Raw genomic sequence first — 23,522 nt, 5'->3', positions numbered from 1 at the left:
AAGTTATACATTCACATTAGTGCACATTGATACAAGCGCAATGTTTATTCATCACAAAAAGTACATAGACAAAAATAAACAGAATACACTGCTTACATTGTAGTGCAATAAATAGTATGATCTAATGCATCTCAGCAGTTTTTTTGCTTTGAGATAACAATTAATTCTGATTTTATTCTTGCAAACCTGATCAATCATCACAATGTTGTACAATCCACATCATTAAGCAGACCAACACTGAACTGTATGTGTTGCTTTATCTAATAGCACAAAACATCACGCTGTACAAGAAAGGTGCTAGTTTCATTACGCAGATTATTTGTAGCCTATACATTATCAAGATTGTGCATTTGCCTTAAACAAAGATGGCGAAAAAATCATTTTGTTTGTTACAAACAAAGGTTCCTCTAATCTGCAAACCGTGTATCTTCATCCACAAATCAGTCAAACTGTTCCTATTGTAAGGTTGTGTGTTTGTGTGTGATGTGCTCTTGAGGGTGCTCAAACATGACTAAATTTAATCCAAGCACCCGTAAAAATTGAGATTGCTACCTTAAAAAAATGTATGTCATTTTTAAACAAGCTAGAGAAGTACAGTGCTTTGTTGAAATATTATAATATTAGATTAATCCACACAATCTCTCCCAACTGTCCCTGAATGGCCTCTGCGGATTGTTAAAGTAGCACAGCCTGTTTGATTGTCTGCCTCACAGCTTCCCATACAGTTGCAAAGTGAAATCTTACGTAAACCACTGCAGCAAATAATACAGCTGAAATGAAGTGAGGATTTGTTACCAACAAACACATATGGAGCCAAGACACTGGAGTAAGTGCTAAACAATCCCAGAAGGTGTTGATGTCATAACATGTCTGATTATTTTTAGCGTGTGTGTACAAGCCTTGCACCATGCACACAGGCCCAAACATTAGCAATAACACAGGAGGTGTTTTGATTGCGCTAACAGTGTTACAGACAGCTTAAGTAGGCTATCCGGGTTTGCCATGGGAATGACAGAGAGGTTGTTCTGCATATTACAAGATGGTATGCCGGTTTTAAAGCTGTTACTTTAAGGTAATATTATTTATTGACGTTGCTTTAACTCGAAGCATTTACAGTATTACCTGAAAAAAAATATAGAAACAGGCTGTGCAAAGTACCAAATGTTTGATGTTATTTAGTGCACCTATGGTTTGGCTATGACAGCCTGAATCACATTGACAGCTGTGCTGCAGGGCTGCAGAGGGTCATATTCGGCAAAGACGTGGCAGACGTTCTCCATGCCAGCTTCCACACCTTTGGCCACAAAGCCAAACATCCTACAAACAAAAGCAACACCTGTGATTATTTGAAATATAAGATGCACATACCATGGCAAAGACATGAATAATGAAATAATACAATTAAGGATGTTCGATTCCATTGTTTTTCAGACCAATACCTGTAGGATTACTTAACTCTTTAGTAGTCACCAATACAAAGAACAGATACCACTAGTCCTTTGGATATATAACAATGACAGACCTAAAAATCCCAATACCGTGTTCCATTGCTATTTCGCGGTTCAGTTATTGCAGATTCACTGTATCGCAGATTGTCATTTATGATCAATTTGTGATATTTGTAGAATGCTTTCTGGTTAAGGTAAGCCATTTTAAGATTAAAAAAAAAATGTCATCAGTACCTTGGTACTTATTCTGCATTTTGTATGCTAAAAATTCAATTTATTAAGTCTAACACGTGTTTAGAAGGGTGGGTGTCATGTGGAGGGGTTCACAATGTCTTAATAGATAGGTGTAAATTCCCCCCAAAAATAAAAATGTAAATTTAAAAAGTCAACCTCTACTTCGCATAAATTCACTTATTGCGGGGGGCGGCTGGGATTGGAATGTATCTCTAGCGAAAAGTGAGGGAACACTGTATAGAATTTTCCTTAAAACTGCATGAAATTAATGGCAATTTTCTATTCTTCTAATTTATTTAATTAATTGTAAAAGGGCCACAAGAGGCCACCGTTGCAAGTACTGATATTTTGACATAAGGCCAGGTAGCGGCCCAATACCATTACCTATACGTAAAATTACTGTATTGCAGTATAGATTGTACGTTTAATAAATTATTTTTCTGTCACATTACATGCAAAACAACTCCCTTACCTTGCACCAAAATTTGAACCTTTTCGCCACCTGTAACAGAAAAAAACGTAATCAAAAGAGGTTGTTTTAAAAAATATATATGTATATAACGAGTAACTATTTAACGCTGTATTTGTCTCAAATACGGGACGCACGTTTGCCTCAAAATTGTGGGTTTCTGAATTTGGACACTCTATTTTGCAAGTCCTCCCTTCCTGCAAATGGCTCTGGCAACCAGTCTAGTTGTATTTTGTCCCTCGTCCAAAGTTAGGTGGGAAAAAGGTTCCAGCCGACCCAAACAAGGACAAGTGGTATCGAAAATGATGGATGATGCCTCAAATACTGTCATCCAAACATGATTTATATTGCACGATTCAAATAGACATATGCTATGATGACAAGAAAATAATTTGCTCTAAGTAGATAGGACAATGGTATTGAAAAAAACCTGATAATCTATGATCCAAAATCTAAATATAAACAATATTAGATCCAAAGAGAACCTATTGGATCACTGCATGAATACAGAATTTTAAAACATGTCCAATAACAAGAATAAGAGACAGGCACTTAAAGAAATGCTTGCCTATTATCATGTCATCGGACTTCCGGCCGCATGTCTTGGACACTTGCATAAAGAGAGTTGGAAGATGCCAGTCGCAACCGGCAGACCCAAACATATTGTGAAGGTTTGCTTGGAACGTCTGGCAGAATTCCCTGTTAGAAAGAGTTTCAACTCACACCTACGGCAGAGCTTTGTCCATATCGCGAAGGAGGCCGGGGAACTTTGAGTCCAAGTGGATCATGTTCCGCACCTCCATTGCTGAGGCAGCTCGGCAGGTCGATGCCTGTCATGACGGCAATCCCTGGACCAGCTGGTGGACACCGATGGTAAGGGCTGCCGTTAAGATGAAGAAGAAATCCTACAGGCCTTTTTAGTGTGTGGGACTGCAGCGGTACAGACTGACCAAGCAGAATGCAGCTTCGACGTTCGCTGAGGCAAAATCTCGGGCACGGGAGGAGTTTGGTGAGGCCATGGAAAATGACTTCCAGACGACTTCAAGGAAATTCCTCAAAATTGTAGTCCTCAGTCGGAAAAGGGTGGAGTGCCCTTTCCGGTTCGGGGATGAGATTATATTGGACTTTAGCTGCAAGGTGCTCACAACTGGTTTCAATATGCCCCTATGACGTGATGTTGAAAGCATAAAAGTCAGCATGTTGCTTTCTGTGAATGTCTCTTCTCATTCACACAATTTTCTGTGGAATCCTAGTATTTACCATCATGTGATCTATATTATAACCAGTGTGGAAATCACGTCCCACTACGTGTCTTCTATGGGTGTGCATTCACTGCAATTCCATGATAATGAACTGTCACCTTCGATCTTCTGGATCATTTCCTCCATAGCTAAGCAGGTGAGACGGGTAATGACGTCTGAAAAACTGCCTAAAAGAAAAAAAATGTTCACGTTGAATTTCACACGCAAAGTCTCATTTTTGACAAACGCGACAGGATGTGTGCTGTCTTACTTCCTGTTGATGTCTGTTAGTGTGATGCCCTTCAAAGACACTTTGAGGTTGACGATGGTGGGTTGAAAGGAACCTGATGGCAGTTGCAATGTGAAGGAGACCGCCCTCTCCACCGCGCAAGGTCCTGTCAACATCTCAGTGGGGACGGCATTTAGGTAGATGAAATTGCAGGCTGCAATAAACACACATTACTGTAGACCCCACAAAACAACAGGTCCACGTAAAACAGACTGTCTGAAACGGTTAGTTGTAATCACTAGATACAATAGTGTGACCTTCAGTCTGTGTACTGTAGGTGTGTGTGCGTGTGTGCATGCATGTGGCTTTCAGAGGTCCAGTTCTCACAACACTATACAGGAATTTTTAAAGGGACTGCAACAACTATTTTAAAAATCGGCTTAAAACCTATCTGTATGTTTCGTGGGCGTTGCATGAAGCAGCCGGCTCGGACAACTTCATGAGAGGGGCGCGGCAGCCACAGGGGGAGAGGCGGGGTTTTACTGAACCAAGCGTTTAACTTCCGGGTAAGAAAAATAGCCACTGAAATAACTCATATTTCATAAGAAATTACATTGTGTCAAAGGTAAGATTTCATCATTATGTGCCTATAGTAAATTGTGGAAGGGCTTAAAATACCATGGTGTAGTCCCTTTAATACTAAAAAAAGAAAAAAACAACGGAATGTTAGATGAACTTGAAAAAAAAAATGAAAGTAATCCTCCATACCTAATATTTGAGCTATGACTGATCTGAATCTGAAAATTTAACCTCTTATCGTTTTGAAATTAAGTTAGATTTCACATAAAGTAAAAGCTAAAATTGTACTTAAATTGTCTTAAGTTCATCCATTGTTTCTTTTTTTCTTTTTCTTTTTTGTGTATTTGAAGCACTATTGTACGCAGCAAAATAACAAGTGTTATATTAACACTGAGTAGTGTTAAATCTAACTAGAAAACTTTATATGTGTCTACACCAATAAGAGTAAATCTGACACTTTCCAATGTGTTACTTTTTTGGACACTTAACAAGTGTTACTCCAACACTGTATAGTGTTAAAAATCTACACTGGTTAAACACTGAGTAGTGTTGAAAGTAGGCTACAGTGATTTAACTCAAACTACACTTTACTCTGATAAAACGTACTTTATTTATATAGCGTTTTTCCTCCTTACAAGACCCTCAAAGCGCTTTTGACTACCGATGACACGGCTCAGGAGCAACTTGGGTGTCCAGTATGTTGCACAAAGATACTTTAACATAGTTACACTGGCCTGGGATCAAACCCATGCTCTCAGGATCAGAAGATGACCATTCTACCATGGAGCTACGTTGCTCCAACAACTGGATGTATCACTGAAGTTCGACAGTGTGCTGGAAAATTGGAAAGATTCTCCTTCACCGGAAATGAGGGTGTGGTCAATTTAACACTCAAGGTAGTGCTATTCAGTTACACCCAACATGCACCCCAACACTCAGGGAAATTTACTCTGACAGTGTAAGTTTTTATCCTAACTGTGTTAAAATAACACTGCTTACTACATTTTTTTTTCCACACTTCCCACTCTGTGACGGTGTGCACATGAGTGTGGATGTTTGTGATTTTGTTCCTTTAAGGCTAATAAAGGCTAATGCAATTGAAATTGATTACATTTCCACTCCATCTTTAAACCAAGAGCACCATCTAGAGGAGTAAAAAAACCTGCATGTGTTTCATGAAGCACCCCCCCCCCCCCCCCATCACTACGATAATGTGTATCCAACAAAACTCATTGCACCTCTGCTCCTTTTGGCATTGATATAATTGCCATGGCAACTAATGGCGCCCTTGGTTTAAAGATAAAGGCTAATGTAATGGAAATTGATTACATTTCCACTCCATCTTTAAACCAAGAGCACCATCTAGAGCAGATAAAAAATATTGCAAATAGTTCATGAAGCTTAATTTTTCCATCACTACAGATTAGCATTAGCTAACAGAGTTAGCTTCTGATAAGAGTAAATATTGCAATTAAAGCCATTGTTGTAGTAGGGATTGAAGACATTTAACATTTTCTATGCATATTTTTACTGTTTATGAATTTACTTATAGTATATAGATGCCATATACTGTAACTGATAATGTTTGTGTGAAATATATTGGACATATAACTGTAGTGTAATGAATAACACTTTTCACTCCCTTCCCGCTGGTGAGATAGGAATGCACATGGGAGGCATGTTCTCAAGTTGATAACACTGTGGGTCTGAGGGAGTCTAGGTCGCATGGTAGTACCTGTCTAATCATATATTTCCGGCTTTGGACGAAACTGGAGTAAACATGTCAATAAATCACTTGTCTGTCTATTATAATTGCTAACCCTTTGTCCAGCCTCAGAGGAGGAGTATGCTTTTTTCATCTATAAAGCGACTGTGTGTTTTTCATATGGACACACTCGAGGCTTAACATCACTTTTGAATGTAAGCATGTCTTGTGTCTTTTAGGAGCTCCTAAAATAAATCTTTTGCAAAAGAAGCTTCTTCATCAGATCTCATTTTTCAATTATTTTTGAACACGCAAAGATTACACTTGATATAGTAATCAACTAATACCTTCAGGATCCAGTTAGCAGTATTGATTTTTATGAAACAGGATCGTGGACAGTATTTATTGTACTGGTGTACTTTGACAAAAGAAAGACATTTTATTAAGACAGCTGGAAACTTTTTTATAAGAGGACAAAATATATGTTTCCTTTAAATCTTATCTACATACAATGCAAGAGATAACAGGGAAGTCTTATTTTATTTCTTTATTGCACTTTTGGAATTACAACTAAAACTTGGTTAGTCTTACCTGTTCCTTTCTTTTCCTCTAGGAGTGATTTGTCTTTTGTTCTCTCTTCATCTCCACCCTGTCCTGTTGACAGACAAGTCAATTTAAGAAGACATGAAAAATGAAAATAAAAAAAACTTTTTTATTGCTTGGATACAAATAGTTGGTTCTTTCACAAAGAGTTCAAAGCAAAACGCTGCAATGCTAGTGCAGATCATTAGCGAATGCTAACCGGGATAGACTCAAATGTTTGGTGATGTACAGTAATTGTGGAGATGGGAACAGATAGTGGGTGGTATTTGCAACTGGCGGACATGAACACTAAATGAAAGTGGCGTTGTGGTGTACTGCTGCCTCCTGATATCAGAACACAAGTTAGGGCATTAATTGCTCTGGCTTTGACTGCGGACTGCTTGAGAACAAGTAGCTGCTTGTCAACACCCTAGCTAATAATATGCTCATAAAATGTCTTTATATGTCTCCTCCAATTCATTCATCTACAAACATAGATGCACGTTACCTTGTGAGTGGAGCAATAATTTGCAGGGTAAAGCAAAAGTGGAAATAGTGTGCTGGTACACCAGAGCAGAAAGGCTTCCTGTAACGACAAAAACATTATATTTCCAAAAACAATTCATGACCACAATAAACAAACCAGACACAATCATAGAAATGATTAGAATATATTTGTGTTGTGAACAAATTCAAAATATTCAAGGCAAATAGTGTCCCTAGTGTGTATTATAGCAGTGTCTCTAGGTGTAAATCCAACGGAGGGAGTTGTATGTTATTTATTTATTTATAACGTTTATTTCAGAGTTTGCATGTTCTCTGTGTGCTTGCGTGGGTTTTCTTGGGGTACTCTGGCTTGCTCCCACATTCCAAAAACATGCTTTTGCGGGTTGATAAAAGGCTCTTGCCCAAAGGTCTGAATGTGCTACTGAACAGTCAGATTTTGCACTAATTCACAAAATTTGTGAGTAATTTGAGTAAATATCATCATTATCATTTTAATGCGTGGTTTGACTAAAGGCGTATCATGTATGTAACTAACAGAAAGAAAAGAAAACATGGATTGCCTGAAAACACAGTTTTGGCAGTACAACGCCAAAGCTATTGATGTAAGAACTACAAATAAATAAATAAATAAATACATAAATAAATAAATAAATAAAATGAATTTTAGGCTATCTATATCTGGACTATTTAGGAAATCATGAAAAAGATCACCTGTTAAACTGAACTGAAATTTACCTTTAGTTGTATCTAGCAAGAAACTGGGAAAAAAACAAGGGTGGTGTAATATTTTTTTCCCCATGACTGCATTAGCTTTAGCTCAATAAACGTTGGGAAACACTGCCCCCTATCCATGACCTGAATGACGAAATGCAGAGCAGAAAATTGAAGGCTGAATGGATGAATTTATAAATTGGGCAATTACTTAACAGCAAGTTCATTTCTATAAACAATCCACCTAATCAACGCATCGTCTGACTCACGATTCTGTAATTCAGGTTTAGAATTGTGGCTGGAGTTTGTATGTTCTTCTCCTTGTGCTTTTGTGAGTTTTTGGTTGTTTTTGGGGGGGTTATGAATGAGGATAGGAATGCTATTAATTATTATATTATTTACTATTTTACAACAACTTCCTTCATTACTATGTTACTTGCATCAATTTCTCTTGTTTAAAAATTGCAGACTGTCTTGCTATCTAGCCTCGAAGCTCTCAAGGTCACATATGCTGTCGTTAGGAGTACATTAGTGTATGTTTGTTTTGCAACCCATAGCACTGACAAACAAGAGTGTAATTCTTAAAGTTTAATTTGTGACTAATAAAAATGACATCTTGTAAACCAAATCTGGATCTTACTCAAATTTGAGTCTTGTGTGATCCAACTGCAGCTTTAAACCTTTTCTTTTCTTTTTTTTCTTTTTTTTTTGCTTTGCTCTACATTAAAAGACATTCTTTTTTCTCTATATTAGGGCTGTCAAAATTAAAGTGTTAACTCTGGAGATTCAATTTAATTATTTAAAGTCTAAAAAATAACTCAGTTAACTCTGAGATGGACAAACACGGACTATAGGTAGCTTTACTTTTGGTTTTATTTGCTTGACCCTTGCTGGAGAAATCTCAAGTAGTTTTCACACAGCCAAATTCAAATAGCATGTTAGTTGTATGTTTTTGGCGTATCATCTCAGATCAAAATACCCTGCTCAACTCCACGGGGCCTCGCAAATCAACCCTTCTAAAGTGTGCTGCTTGTGGGCACAACTAAACATGGAAGCAAGAAGCTTTGAGAAGTGTTTCTATAAGAAGAAAGTTGGCCTATAAATCATTTTGATCAACAGCTGTATTTTACAGGAGAAGAACTCTATACAAGGATCACAGAAAGCAGCTTTTTATGATTGTGCATTAATTCCAAGATTTTACTCAAGTAAATATCTGTTACAAGCTTTGTAGAAGAAAGTAGAAGGAGAAGTAGAAAAATTAGATTTATTCGCGATTCATTATGGAAAATTGTGAGATTGGTTAGTTCAAAAATGTTAGTCGCTTAGCATGACTATAAGTGTTGTTGACCTTACCAAAGTACGGTTCCTGAGAAGAGCCTTTAAGGCGTACACCCTTTGCTGTAGATTCAATAAGGAAGTGTTTGACAAACTGGGAGCTGCTCTCTCCTCCTGTTTGCCACGCACACACACACACACACACACCCACACACACACGCACACAAATTTAATCAGGGAACAACGGAGTCTGGTCTTCCTTTCGGTTGGCCAAATATAACTTGCAGTAATAGTAAGCCTGAAGCTTTGTATTTTTTTCCTTAAGATGAGAGCAAGGGATTAGTGGACTTGATTGATTGATTATTTTTTTTACCAATTATTTAATAAGAAGAATCATCATTATAATAATTATCAAATGTCCTTACTTGTGCGCTTAGCCTGCCTAAAACTATTTGGACATTATTGGGCAGGGGAGGGGGGATTGTTTTTGTTTTATTGTTTCCCCATTAGTTGGGTTGAGTAAGTGAGTCATTAGGCCCTTTTTAAAACTTGACATCATTAAGTACTATGTTGTTGACCAAAGTGCAGCTGTAACATTTAAAAATCAAATAAGAAAACACTCACAAGATTACAACTCAAACGTACCAGAAGAATTGGTTGCTGTTTGGTCAACCTTCATGGCAAGCCCGAAACTTCCTCTGTATGTAGTACTTTCTCTCACCACAAATATTCCTGGTTCTTTGTCCTTCACAAAGGCCTCGGCTGAGGTAGATCAAACAGGTTATGTTGTTATTGCATGATGATGCTCTGCATTTTTTTTCACATCGCAAAATAGTTATTTAAAGTGAATTTGCTTTTGTCACACACACACACAAAAAGCTCCTAATAGCTCACAACAACGTGATTTTGTTTTGCAAATTGTGACCCAACCTAGGTTCAAGGCTCTCACCTTCTGCTCTGCTTATTTGTGGACGGAACCAGAATTTTGAAGAATCCATAACGAATTTCATTGATGACTGACTCCCACTTGAATGGACTTCTGAACCTGAAATAATCAGGGTATTGATTAAATGTAGCAAGTGTCGAAAAGAAGAGCCAGTATAGGCAAAACAGCAACGGTTGACACTCACTGTGATGATTAAATGGCTTCTGTATTACTTCGTCGTCTGAAGTCGGAGATTTCTTGTTGTCCCGGTGTGGTACGCCATTGATCAGCAACAAGGGAATATCAGTAAAAGAACCAGAGAATGACTGCTCCGGACTGCTCATTGAGCAGTTGGTAGGCATCTCCTGTGCTCGCTTCTCTGACCCATCTTGGGTCATAGATTGCCTCATCCGGCACCCATCACCTGGAAAGATGATTGACCCGAGACCATCTGCATCTTCGCTGGCCAAAGACAGGGTGCTATGAGGACAAGAGGATTAGTACAACAACATGAGTGTGTGCACCTCTTCCTGGGAAACTCGTTAAAGTACTGTTTCCAATTGTAGGACCTTCTAATTATGAATTTATCGCTCTCCTCTGCTGCTTTTTCTTATTCAGCCTTTACTCAAACGACTCGACCTTAACCATTGCCACTAGTAATCTATTTGAGCTTTTTCAGTCCAGATTAAAAGCGATCACTTTACTTGCAAACATGACTAATAGTCTCTTAATAGCTATAGACCTCATCGATAATATTATTACATAATCTCAGCACTGCCTTTGAAATTGTCCATCATAACATACTACCAGAATGCCTCCAAATGTGTGTTGGCATTTCAGGCTCAGCATTTTCTTGGTTTAGACCTTATTTCTCAGAGAGGATTCACCATGTAATTCATGGCAATGTGTCATCTGGGAATTTTAATGGCACCTGTGGAGTTCAGCAGGAATCAATACTTGGCCTTCTATCGTTACCCTCAATCTATCCTAGCCCTAACCCTAGCATCTACATGTTTCCGTTTGGTGATATTACATATAAATACTGTATAACATTGTCACTTTTATGCAGATGATACCAAATTCCACAATTTAGAAATAAATATGGCTCAAATCTCGCTGAGTTTAAACAATGCATGTTGTTCAATGTTTTGCTTCTTAAACCTAATAAAATCGAGATGTTAATCGCTGGCCCCGCCTGGCACCGGCACTTGTTTAAGGACACCGCTGTGAGTCTTGATTAAAAAAATAAAAAATAATATAAAAATAAATAAATAAATATTATTTAAAAAATTAAATTTTTTATTTTTTTTTTAACTCAGGGTTATATTTGACTAAACTTTCTCCTTTCATATGCACATTATGAATATTACCAGGAGTGTTTTTTTTATTATTATTATTTTTTTTTTTTTTTCAGTATTACTAAAGTACATTTCCCACTGAGGGGCAATCATTAGCGGTGATAGCAAATGCTGATTTCATGTCAGGGTTCGATGAAGTTCACAAACGTGCACTAAACATTCGCTAAAAGTTTTAATGGCCTTTCTTATCACCTTATTTAAAACAAGAAAGACCATTAAAACTATTTTAGCTCAAGTTTAGATCAGGGGATGTCAGCAATATTTGTCAACTGTGGGCATGTGAAGCTCTTTGAGACTCTTTTGAGATTAAGGGCTGTATAAATAAATTTGAATTTGAGGATACAATAGGTACATATCATGATGTTTTTAGGAAATTAATAAGTTGTACCTGCCAAGGATGTAGCTGGTATCTGAGCATGTTGATGTAGAGAGTAAAGAGGCTGCGCTGTTCCTATTTGGGTAAGACAAGCGAAGGGACCCTTGGGAAGAGGATATGTCATGCCTCGTTGAGGGATTTCTTCTGGGTGCGTTCCCACATGGCAGCGGAGGCCGGGAAAAGGAGGGGGAGTCCGAAAAGACTAGTGCGCCCGGTGGGCTGAAGCTGACACTGGCAGGTCTGGGGATCGGGAAACTGGGGGACACTGTGGGCGAGGAGTGGTATGCTTCTGAGGGAAAACAGGAAAATATTTGGCATTAAAAGATTCATACAGGAAAAACTGAATGTGAAACTCCATGATTTGTTTTCATGTTCATGCTTTGCTTTTATATTGACTGTAAGGGCTTGGCTCGTGTACACGCACAAATTCTGCTGAAAATTCTCATGCAGGTACCTGCCTGCACAGCACAAGGTAATCCTTCCAAGCTGAACGTTTTAATTTGTGCAGTTCTGCTGTGTCACAACATCTGAGTGAGGTTTCAACTTGTCCCTGGTTATTTCGGGTAATGTCTACCTCTCTAAGTTGATGGGAACTATGGATTCAGTTTATTTACTCAATAAAACAAAACAAAACAATGCGGTCAGAGAAAGGAGCCACACCAATAGTTATGCAGCACAAGTTACTTGGCAATAACTAATATGTATGAAGCCACACAATTTGAGATGGTCTTTGGGTAGCCTTGTACTTTTAGTACACAGCAAATCCTGTATTAGCTCCTTCAACTTCTTCATATTTTTTCTTCATAAGCGTTTGCTTTCAGGATGACCTCAGAAATACACATACAATCAACAGCACATATACTGTTGCGCCAAGAAGAATAGGTGATGTGATCTATTTTCACTGGATACTAAAAAAAGGAAAGGCACAAAGTGAAGACAACTCTACACCACTATTATGCTTTTATGGGACTTTTCTTTATTTAAGTAGGCTGAGAAGCTGAGGGTGTGTCTCATAGTCTGGGCAGCAATCCCAGAACACCTGAATTGGTGCAATTATCCTCTGATAAAAAAGGAAAAACTCCTGAAGGCTGGGTGTATTTTCAAAGAAATTAAACATTGAAAATTTGGTTAACAGGACAATTTGGCCTTACTCTGTATGACTGAAACTGTTGACCGGTCTTATATTTTGAAGACAATTTTTTTATGTGACATTTAACTATAACCTGCATGTTGTGTCACTTATTGCTTTATTGCACATCTGTTAATATCAATCAAGATTTGATTGCATGTTGTCATACTGTACCTGCAGATGGACTGATGCACATATGGTTTGTGTTGACCTGAATTGGTTCAAAGGTTGGATCCAATTCAAACATGAGCTGGTTGAGATTATCCAGCGAAATGTCACTGAGGCGGTTGCTGGGCTCACTAGAACATGGAGTCACTGTCTCCTGTTCCCGGTCCAGACGTATAGTTTGGCCCACTCTCAGAACGTGATTGGGTAGGATGTGGGACATGCCTTCAGAGATAGGCATCATGTGCTCACAATCGTTTGGTATCACTAAAGATATAGACACAATAAAGAAAGATCAGTTACATGGCCAAGTATTATATGCTTTGAAAACATGAACATTTTCACACATACTCATATTAAAATCAATAACATACTGTCCTAAACAGAACATGTAAACACAACATTGTTGTTTTTATTAGCAATTAATTGCTTATTTGAGTCATAAATAAGCATTGCAAGGTTCATGTATGTTTTCGAGGGGACAAATGTGATCTGATGATAACAACCTGTTGTCATGTTAAATTTGTGCATTTATCCCATCAGCCTCATCCAATTGTGATATACATCCGTCTTCAGTCACTGAATTGGGGTCCATTTCACAAAGCATGTTCAACGAACACCAAGACTAACCCTGAACAGCCAGTTGGCATACACTGAGAGAGGAAACTCTGCATTTTCGGTTCCAGGACTACAGGTCTATTTTTACCCCTCTCAACTGAAAATCTGAATCCGATCATATGGCGAATTTGAACATGTCTATAGAAAAATTATGCAACACCACAGCGGCTCCCCATAGTGGAAGGCGCCGTGGGTCAATGCGTAAATTAATTTAAAGGTAGTCCTTTGCAATGACAAAAATATTACAGGGGAAACCTGTTGAATGATAGCTCATTAATTTATTTAATTAAGGTGCAATCCTGCGGGGGAGAAGCGCACTTGACTTAATTAAGATGAAATATAAAAACATCATTCAAGCGCAACTCACAATATATGCTGCAATGTGAACGCATGGTAATGTTGCAAATGTAAGGACGGATTAAGTTGTGTATGTAGATGATGGACTGTAATGTGAAACGGTACCGTTTAAAAATATAACTGTCCGGAAATGCCAGCATGTCTATGCGCGGTCTGATAACAATCTTGCGACGAATATTTAATTCCCTGCGCAATATTGCGGCACCTTCATCAATAGGGTCATGGTAAAAAAAAAAAAAAAACATGTTCGTGACTTTACGCTATAGACTACAGGCATATTTACGCAAAAACTCGCCGCAGCGGACTGAATGAATGAGGAAATGAATTATCGTGTGTGGCTGAAAGGAGGCGGGGACAGGGAAAAACTCGAGGTTCATTGTGAAAAACCTGCTACCAACCAGGTTAGGTACATGGACACTGTTACTACGGTAACTGACCGAGAGCTTAAATGACCTTTTTTTATGAAACATGCTAGTTACCTCTTTTCCTCTGGTTTCAGTTACCTCTCTTTTTGAAACGGAAGAGGCAGATTTTCCTCACATTTCAGGATTTCTTGACCCAGAGTCCTCACTAAACCTGCTTTGTGAAATACACCCTAGGTCATGTATTGCTTAAAAACAATGTGTCACAACAATATTTCCAAAACACATTTACAATTATAGGATTTTACCCACCACACTCACTACTACTTTGTGAATGTTTTTTTTATTTTATTTTATCCAAGTTGGACATGATTATTATTATTTATGTCCTTTTAATAGTTAAAATATAAGAACCTTTTGGTTGGATTAAAGATTGCTCATTTGTAATTTATGTATCAAAACAACAACTTAAATGCAAGTGAAAATAAATAAAATGTCAGAAAATGCCTAAATAAAGGATATGTTCTTTATTTACAAGTTTAAAATATCCTTGCGACAAGAAAACCTGTTTGTGCAAAGTAAAACTGTTTGTAAACACGTTTGCCATCTTTTACTAACCCGAAATCAGTTCAAAATGCTAAATATGCTCGCCAGCATTCACCGCTCAGTGAGATACTGGCTTTAAGTGTGATGGGCTGACCAAACGTGTCTCCAAAAGCTCAGCATAAAGGTGATGGACTGGCTGTGACATTTCTCCAGACCAGTCCCTATTAAGAAAATGGTGCATCCTCAAATGGAAGGCGGAGGGAAAGGTCTCTAACATCCACTAACTCGGTTATGTCGTCATGTAGGAGCAAAAGAGGATGCCAGTGACAATCTGTAAAATATGACCAAAAAAAGTCATTCTGTGCTCAGTCATCTCTTTTCCTCTGGTTTCAGTTACCTCTCTTTCTGAAACGGAAGAGGCAGATTTTACCACATTTCAGGGTTTCTTGACTCAGGATTCTCACTAAACCTGCTTCGTGAAATAGACCTTTGGTTATGTTCAACCTCAGAAGTTGTGCTGTGCTATGCTAACCAACATGTGTTGCCACATAAGCACTATACACTCAGTGAATATTGACTAAGTATGAGTAAATAGTGACCCGCTGTGAGTTCAGCATGAATAACCCCCAAGAGTAAAGGTGTGTATTAAATCATCAGTCCAACTCATGGCATGTCTCGCTCACCCTTTCAAGATAAGGAGTGGTGCTCAGTGAGTCACTTGTCATATACTGCCGGTTGCCAAGACTACACACAAAATGTTGGCTTGGAAATTGAACATATCCCTTGTTCACCCTACCCTTTAAAATGAACATATTCAGATTTTGTGACAATTCCTACAAACATATCAAATCTCAATTTTTAATCCAGGGAAGTTGGAACATGTTGCTTTAAAAAAAAACACACACAAAAACAGGAAAACGTTTAAGCACTGATTGTTTTTTTTTGTTTTTGTGTGATATTTAGAGATGACTGGAGAACTCAACTTAAAAGGTATTTCAGTGCTGACAATAAAAGTTAGATAATATCTACTCTGGTGTTATTTTATAAATCTTAAAAGGTTGTGGTCTTACCTTGTTTTCTCTTGCGATGAATCTAAAGCAGGAAACATGCAAAGCTGATATGTCCAGGCTAATTTTTACTTGGACTCTAAATGTGCTTCATGGTTTTATTGTAAAATCCCAACCCCTTTCCCAGTAAGCGTATCAGCAACCCTGCATTACCAAGCCCTGAAGCTAGAAAGTAATGATGTCATGTTAGGGGTGTAAATGTCAACACTTGCATAAATGATAACAGTAGAGTGTACAGTAGTTCAAAAGTGGGAGAGTTACTGTCACTTTACTGCTTTATTATGAAGTTAAAATGTTTTTTGCTTAATATATTTTCTTCTTTATTTATGAATTATCAATGGCAAGTTGAATTTAAACTCTGTTGTGTATATATTTGTGTGGCACACTACACTAGAAGTGGTGTGTTTATTTTTTTAAATCATTATACACAGTGCATATACAGGTGTAAAAAAGGCAAGGGAAATTAAAAATTAGGTTGACTTGCTTTAAGTTGATCATGCACGTGAACAATAGTGTGCGCTAATTAAAACGCTGAGGTATGTATGGAATTATTAATGAACAGACAATTTCATTAATAACTTCAATACTTCTTGTTAACATTTGGTTCAATGTAAAAAAAAAATGTGTTTTTTGGTTGTTTTATGGTTTTATTAAACATGTTTAAAAGGGGTAGGAGAAAGTTAAAAACTTATCTCGTCCTACCCCTTATTCATTTTATGTTGATAAAATAATAAGGTAAAGTATTTCAACAAAAGGAAATGTATAAACCTAGTCATATATACAAGTGCACTTTAACATACGCATATTTACTGGCGACATATGTACATGAAATTCATAGGCATATACCATAATACATTTATAAGTCATATCCTCACGTATACAATTTTCATTACACTCATACCGATCGATACATCCAAAGAAATTACAGCATATACACATTTTTAACAGCTCATGTCTGATGTACGTAATTTTTTTTAACTTTGCTTTTAAACATTTTTTTTAACTCAGCAAGTGACTTTCATCTTTTCAGGTCAGTACCAAAATTATTCCACAAATTAACACCTTTTACAGAAACACACCTTTGCTCAATATTTGTTCTTGTTTAAAAAAAATTGTAGACACTGACCCCTTATGTTATAAGGACTCTCTCTAAGCTCAAACAGCTTCTGTACTGTGGCAGAGTAGATTGTTGTGTACTTTATACATTATTTGTGCTTTTTTAAATTCAACTAAGTCGTAGAATTTCATTGTATTTGATTTAATAAATAGAGAATAAGTTGGCTCTGCATAATTTGATCTATTCATCATTCTTATGGCTCTTTTTTGCAGTTTGAAAACAGGATCGGTATTTGTTTTATATGCGTTTCCCCAGATTTCCACACAATAGGTCAGGTATGGTAATAATAATGAACAATATAATGTGTATAATGATTTCTTATTCAGGACATCCTTAGTTTTAGAGAGTATCCCTATCATTTTTGGCATTTTCCTTTTGACATTATCTATGTGTGACTTCCAACAGAATTTTTCATCAATAACTACTCCAAGAAATTTATTTTCATACACTCTTTCTATTTCAATTGAATTTACCATAATTTTGACCTGTTGTGTGGCTTGTCTAGTACCAACAAATCTTGACTCGGTTTTGTTTAAGCTTAATGATAATTTGTTTAAGTTAAACCAGTTTTTTTAATGTGTTCAATTCATTCTCTACAGTAGTCAGAAGCTGCTTGAGGTTCTCTCCTGAACAGTAGAGAGTTGTGTCATCGGCAAATAAGACACTTTTGAATATTTTTGTGACCCAACAGATATCATTTATATACAATATAAATCATTTGGGGCCTAGCACAGACCCTTGGGAGACTCCATGAGTGATCTTCAAGTGTTTTCATTCTATATTGTTTAACTGCAAGTACTGATATCTATTGTCCAAATAATTTTTTATCCATTTATATGCCAAAGCTCTTATGCCATATCTTTCTAATTTATTCATTAGTATAGAATGATCTATAGTATCAAAAGCTTTTTTTAAAGTCTATAAAAAATTCAAACAGTACATTTTATATTATCTAGGTTAGTAGATATTGCTTCTAAAGTTCCATGACTGCCATTGAGGTGGTCCGTTTTTCTCTAAACCCATATTGATTTTCACTTAAAAGCTTATGTTTTTCAATAAAATTGTCCAGTCTATATGAAAATATTTTTATTTTTAGAATTTTTGAAAACTGTGTCAGCAGTGATATTGGTCTTTAATTAGTGAATATATTAGTGAATATGTGTGCTCATAAGTTAACATTCAAGCACAACTGTGCATGACTGGTGGTCACTGATTATTTAACAGATTCTTTTTTTAAAATATGATAAAAAATATTATATAAATGTTTTTATTTATTTAGAATAGATATACAGTAATATAATACATATTGAAATGCCTGAACCTGATTTTAACGTTCTTCAATATTTATATTTTAGCTAAAGTTTCATTAAAACTTTGGATTCCAGTTGTTAAAAGTTAAAATTAACTACTGAAAACACTACTTTCCTAATAATTGTGCAGGCCGTTTGTTACAATTTAATTTGCCAACAGCATGCTTCACACAAAAGGCAAATATTTGCCAGTTTTAGCTATGTCGCTGTGCATTTTACGTAAAAAACACAATTCCAATGAAGTTGTGATTTTACGTAAAGTGTAAATTATAATTGAATGCAATTATTTGGAAATCCATGTCAACCCAATTGAATACACAGACAAAAAAAAAAGATTAAAGTCATTGTTGTTGTTTTGTTTTGTGCAAATATTCTCTCATTTTGAATTTGATGCCGTGCATTGACTGCTTACCTGTTTTCTATGTATGGTCAGGCAAAGTTCACAAGCTGAGCCCTTAGACCCTGTGATGTCATTTTCAGTCAACAAGTGGCAAAATTGTTGCCCGCTTGAGATGGATAAAAACGGGTGGATTTTGATGCTTAATTCGATACCCTTTTTAGACTAGTGGGGCGCATAGAAAATATCCCTGTAAAGAAAATTTTTACTCGACTTCCCCTTTGTTTGTTCTGGTTCACGCTGTATTACGTGAAGTTACTTATTTAGTTATTTTTTATTAAATAAATTAAAAGGAGATGTAAATAGTTGTGTTAAAATAATTACGTTTTGCCATTCACGATCTCTATCTCCATGGGTGTCGCCATTGTTGAGTGACATCAGATTGAAGCCGGTCAGTGAAGTTGGGTTCCCTTTTTTTTTTCAGATTTCACAACTGCGACTTCCCAGTTCAAAGGGACGTTCTAGTACACTTTTCCTGGCTGAAGGTCAGAAAAGTACAACTTTTCATCTTCATCTAATGTAGCAAACTCTCCACATATTACGTCACACGGGTTGCCATTCAAAGATTCCTGTAATACTAACACACGTGACAACACGCTATGATTCATTCTCATTCGAATCCAAAAATGGGTTTTTAACGGACAATTCACACCTTAGTTTGCACCGAATCATGCACAGCCTTACTATTATTATTATTATTATTATTATTATCATTCCGTACCATATTAATTTCAGACAATATAAAAAGTGTTCTGAAATGTAGTATCTGTTTTGGATTTTTGCATTGACGGTGTGCTGCCTTAAATTGTGTCAAATTCTAGGCATAGCTTTTTGGGACAGAAATAATGAGTGCATAAAATTGTCACATAGCTTTCTTTTAGAGGTGGCTTTGCTCAGGTGATACAACGTCCACTTTAAGAGAAGTTTGCACGTTTTATTTCCTTGAAGTCATAGTAAACTGTCCTTGAAAAAGATAGTGAACCCCCAGTTATTTCTGATGTTGTGTCAATAGTGCGTGAATAAACCTCCCCTCTATTGCTATTATGTTCCTGTATTTGTATCATTTATTTACTTGTGTTTTTTCAGTTGCCATAGTGTTCCTTAGTGGGCGGTGTCTCTAGTGCCTCACCTGTTCTCCATTTGAGTAGCTGTGTATTTTAAACCCTTTCGCTATAAAAAGTAACCCCCTGACTTTTGCCGGGTAATTTTTACCTGATATTATACACCCCATAAAAAGTACTTGTCATAAAAAAATTATCAAAATGTGACACTACATGATAAATTAGAGTGGTTTTCTTTTATTTGCAACTGTAGTATGTGTTACAAAATGGAAAAAGGAAACATAGGAAGACCCTGAAAACATGCTACAAAATTACTGAAAAATAAAGCATTTGAGAACAAAAAATAAATAAATACAACAACAAAAAAGATACTGGAAACTTGGCTTTTGCGCCACCTTTTCCTAGGACATGTGAGGCCTCCCTGGTGAAGGCACAGAATCCTTGACACGCAAACAGCTGCAGAAGAGAAAAATACTATATTTTTAGCAAGTAAAAATTACCAATTGACTAAAATATTGTTTTCCCCATAAAAAATTCCTTTGAAATTACTCCTCATAAATTACGTACAACTAAATAAGGAATAGCATTCACATTGAAGGACCACTCTTGCTTACCTATTCAGTCAGCGCTCACAGGGTAATGGCGTGGACACACAGGTCGACGGCACCTGTGTTGTGTCTTCCTGTCCGAGCCTGTGGGCATTGGGCAAGGGACTATTGATTTCTGCTGCCACTAGTCCTCCCTCATTTGGAAGAGTGCTAGGGGTAGGGGTGTCAAGCACGATACAGATCAGGGCTCCAAGTTGACGTGACAGATTTGAAGAGGAAAGTCTCTGCTCTGCCCATGACTTGTTGAGTGCCAGTGCCAAAGCCTGCATATAAGGTATCTGCATTTGGATGTCACCTCTCTTCATCGCATTCTCATTGTGAATGATCCAAAAGTTAAACAACCAGTATTGATCATACCACATAGAACACGCAAAGTGGCCCTAAGTAGCCTCGTTTCCACCGACGGTATCTGCTCTGTTCTACTTGGCTCTACACCAAATAGCAGTGCGACTCCACTGCCACGGCCACCACCTGGGAGCCCCTCCTCACCTTGCCAGTAATGTCATGCTAAGGCGACCGCAGCTAGCGTGCACTGCACACACAGGCAAAAACAATGGTTTGTGCCTGTTTATTTCAGCCTGAAGACATCGAATGAATATTGCAGCAACCTGAAGACTGCATTCAATAATGTTAAAAAGGTTTGCACCTCCTTAAAAGTCCAAACATTAATCTGTTTGGAAGCCATTGTTGTCCTCTCTTCATCATTAATGGCAGCTGTTTTCCCGGGGTGGTGGTTTGCGCAGCTGCACATTATATGACGACATGTCTCGAACCAATCATTGGCCTCCAAAATAATTACGTCATGTTTGGGAACGTGGCTACTTTTTTTAGAACCGCAAAGGAGCCGGTTCCAGAAAAATTTAGTAGAGTAGAGTCGAGTAGAGTAGATACGGACGGTGGAAACAAGGCTTAAAGCTACTTCCTTATTCCGAATCATGGGACCAAATGTCAGCTGAGTGTTTCTGGGCAAAAAAAAAAATCATTTAAAAACATGAAAAACACACTTTAGTGTTTATTGATTTTCATTTTTATAAACAAGGATCGATAGCTGTTTGGAGAAGTGAAAGAAAGCAAGTAGGGATGGGCGGATCGATACCAAAATATTGATATTTTGATCCAACGTGTCAGTTTTAAGTATCCATCCCCAAGCTAATGTATCAATATTTGCAATTAATTTATTAGATTTTCTTTATCTCAATTTTTTAAAATATGTTTGTGCATACAAGCTACTTTTCCCTTCCGCATTCTGCACGCATGTAAACAGTGCACCGGCGTCTAGCCCCGCCCACTCTTATGTCCAAAACCTGCGTCAAGCATGCGTTTCCTTTGCTTTTCTCACCAACACAAACAAACATTTGGAAGCATGGCGGCAGCATGATGATGGTGAGTGTGGTTGACTGTAAAATCACAACTATGTTGTATTGAAGTTTGTTTGTTTGTTTGATTGTTTTTCAGTTTTTAATTTTGTTTTTTATAGATCAGGGTAAACATCTCGTGGGCACCGCATGCCACTGTTGACAAGGTGGCATGAAATTGGTAACACAATAGTTTGAGATAGCTTGGTTAAACTGAAGATGTGTGTGCCCCCATTGGTGTGTTTTTTTTTCTTCAGCTTTGTCTATTAAAAAAAAATACAATTAAAATAAAACACTTTCGGTATCGGATCGGTATCTCAGAATTTGGTCCCAGTATTACTTGGTATCGGATCGAATTCAAAACCGCTGGTATCGCCCATCCCTAAAAGCAAGTACTGTACTCACTCACATTCGACTGAGGACGTTCAATGACCACTCACAAAGCAGGACATCTCAGAGATCCTTAGAAATACTCATTCAATACGCCAAACAATAATGACTAGTACATGAGGACATTGCAGGGAGTAGGCCTACATGGAAACATGTTATAATTTATTTGCTGTACCAAAATCAGAACAGCCTCATGTCAACTCAAGTTCTCAGGGCATACACATTGTCACAACACCGAAACCGGGCAAAAAATGTTTGGAGAATGGTGAGTGTATAGAGATCTGGACGTCACGTGGCTATTTCTCTGAACACGCCGCCTCTGACAGGAAAGTAGCGGCGCCGCGTTAATGAACTACAATGATGAGAAGGGATAAAACTAGTGTTTATCCGTCAACTTTCTGTCCAAGAGAATTGACACTCACTTTGATAAAAAGGACATGTACTGGACATACGTGAGGTGGAAAGGTTGGATGATTGTACCATTGCCAATGAAGTGTCAGGGGTGGGTTATTGTTTTATCGACTCGGCGACGCTACTACGTGGAATTACCTCCTTTCTTACCCTGGTGAGTGGTGAGTGCTTTCAAATCTGATCATGCAAAGTCTTTGTACAATTCGTACATGACTAACTGATTTTCATGGCTGGCAAACCAACCTTTCTTCCACTCCTCCCAACAGGCCACGCCTGTAAATTGTTTTCCTCTGTTTTGTCAGATAGGAAGGTAAGACACTGTTTTTTGTTTCCTTAACTATTCAGGGTAGTTTTTACTTTCCGAGATAAAGATGTTTTGTTTGTTATTTTGGCCTTGGTTCACCCAGAAGTATTTTTTTTTTCGTTTGTATGTTGATGGAAGCTCGTGAACAGCACATGTGAATAAATTACTATTCATTGATTCTTCATCCTTGAAAACTTTTGAGTGGCTGCTTGGAACGTGAGGGAGTTGGGACCCTAGCTTTGTATTGCGTCCTGCACACCCCTAACCAAGTAACACTGATTCAGTAATTGACTCACCTGATATGAAATGATCGCTACACAAGCAATGAGGAGGATCCCAAATTCTCCGTCTTGTTGGTCACTCGCTTTATGGCTGCTGTGATCCATTGGCTACGCATCCTCTCTTGGTAGCCTGATGCCCAATCCTTTTTTTTTTGCCTCTTCTCGTTCTGGCAGCTGGTCCACAACAGCTGTCAATTATTGTTAAAGCGTGGCGTTTGCCATTTACTCAAAGTTTTCTATGCTGCCAACGTGGCTGCGCTAATGCCCATTTTGAGATGTGTGACGTCAACGTACGGAGCTCTACTGAATGTTTAGCGCTGTTGAACTCTGACCTAGATAGCATTTAGCATTAGTTGAAAATATAACACAGCCAGCAGTCACCAGATTCACTAATGATTAAATTTT

General features: G+C 37.5%; 1 protein-coding gene across 1 annotated transcript; it reads right to left on the bottom strand.

Moving 5' to 3' along the window:
* Positions 1 to 30: 30 nt before the first annotated feature.
* On the bottom strand, positions 31 to 13,174 carry LOC144054825 (tensin-4-like). Its single transcript, XM_077570152.1, has 12 exons — positions 12,943 to 13,174; positions 11,652 to 11,928; positions 10,105 to 10,385; positions 9,930 to 10,025; positions 9,626 to 9,742; positions 9,059 to 9,154; positions 6,996 to 7,073; positions 6,497 to 6,559; positions 3,664 to 3,835; positions 3,512 to 3,580; positions 2,155 to 2,184; positions 31 to 1,317 (listed from the first exon to the last, which is right to left on the bottom strand). Exons 1-12 carry the CDS (start codon positions 13,172 to 13,174, stop codon positions 1,185 to 1,187), a joined length of 1,644 nt encoding a protein of 547 aa, XP_077426278.1. The 3' UTR covers positions 31 to 1,184.
* Positions 13,175 to 23,522: the final 10,348 nt, after the last annotated feature.

The sequence above is a fragment of the Vanacampus margaritifer genome, chromosome 7 (assembly GCF_051991255.1).
Source record: "Vanacampus margaritifer isolate UIUO_Vmar chromosome 7, RoL_Vmar_1.0, whole genome shotgun sequence".
NCBI lineage: Eukaryota > Metazoa > Chordata > Actinopteri > Syngnathiformes > Syngnathidae > Vanacampus > Vanacampus margaritifer.
This window is presented reverse-complemented; position numbering and strand designations above follow the sequence as displayed.

Excerpts from the sequence above, each read along its gene's own strand:
- LOC144054825 (XM_077570152.1), bottom strand. The coding sequence starts at position 13,174 with ATGCCTATCTCTGAAGGCATGTCCCACATCCTACCCAATCACGTTCTG. Across the intron at positions 11,929-12,942 it reads GTGCATCAGTCCATCTGCAG|AAGCATACCACTCCTCGCCC; the intron begins GTACAGTATGAC and ends GTTTTCCCTCAG. Across the intron at positions 6,560-6,995 it reads ATTATTGCTCCACTCACAAG|GACAGGGTGGAGATGAAGAG; the intron begins GTAACGTGCATC and ends GTCTGTCAACAG.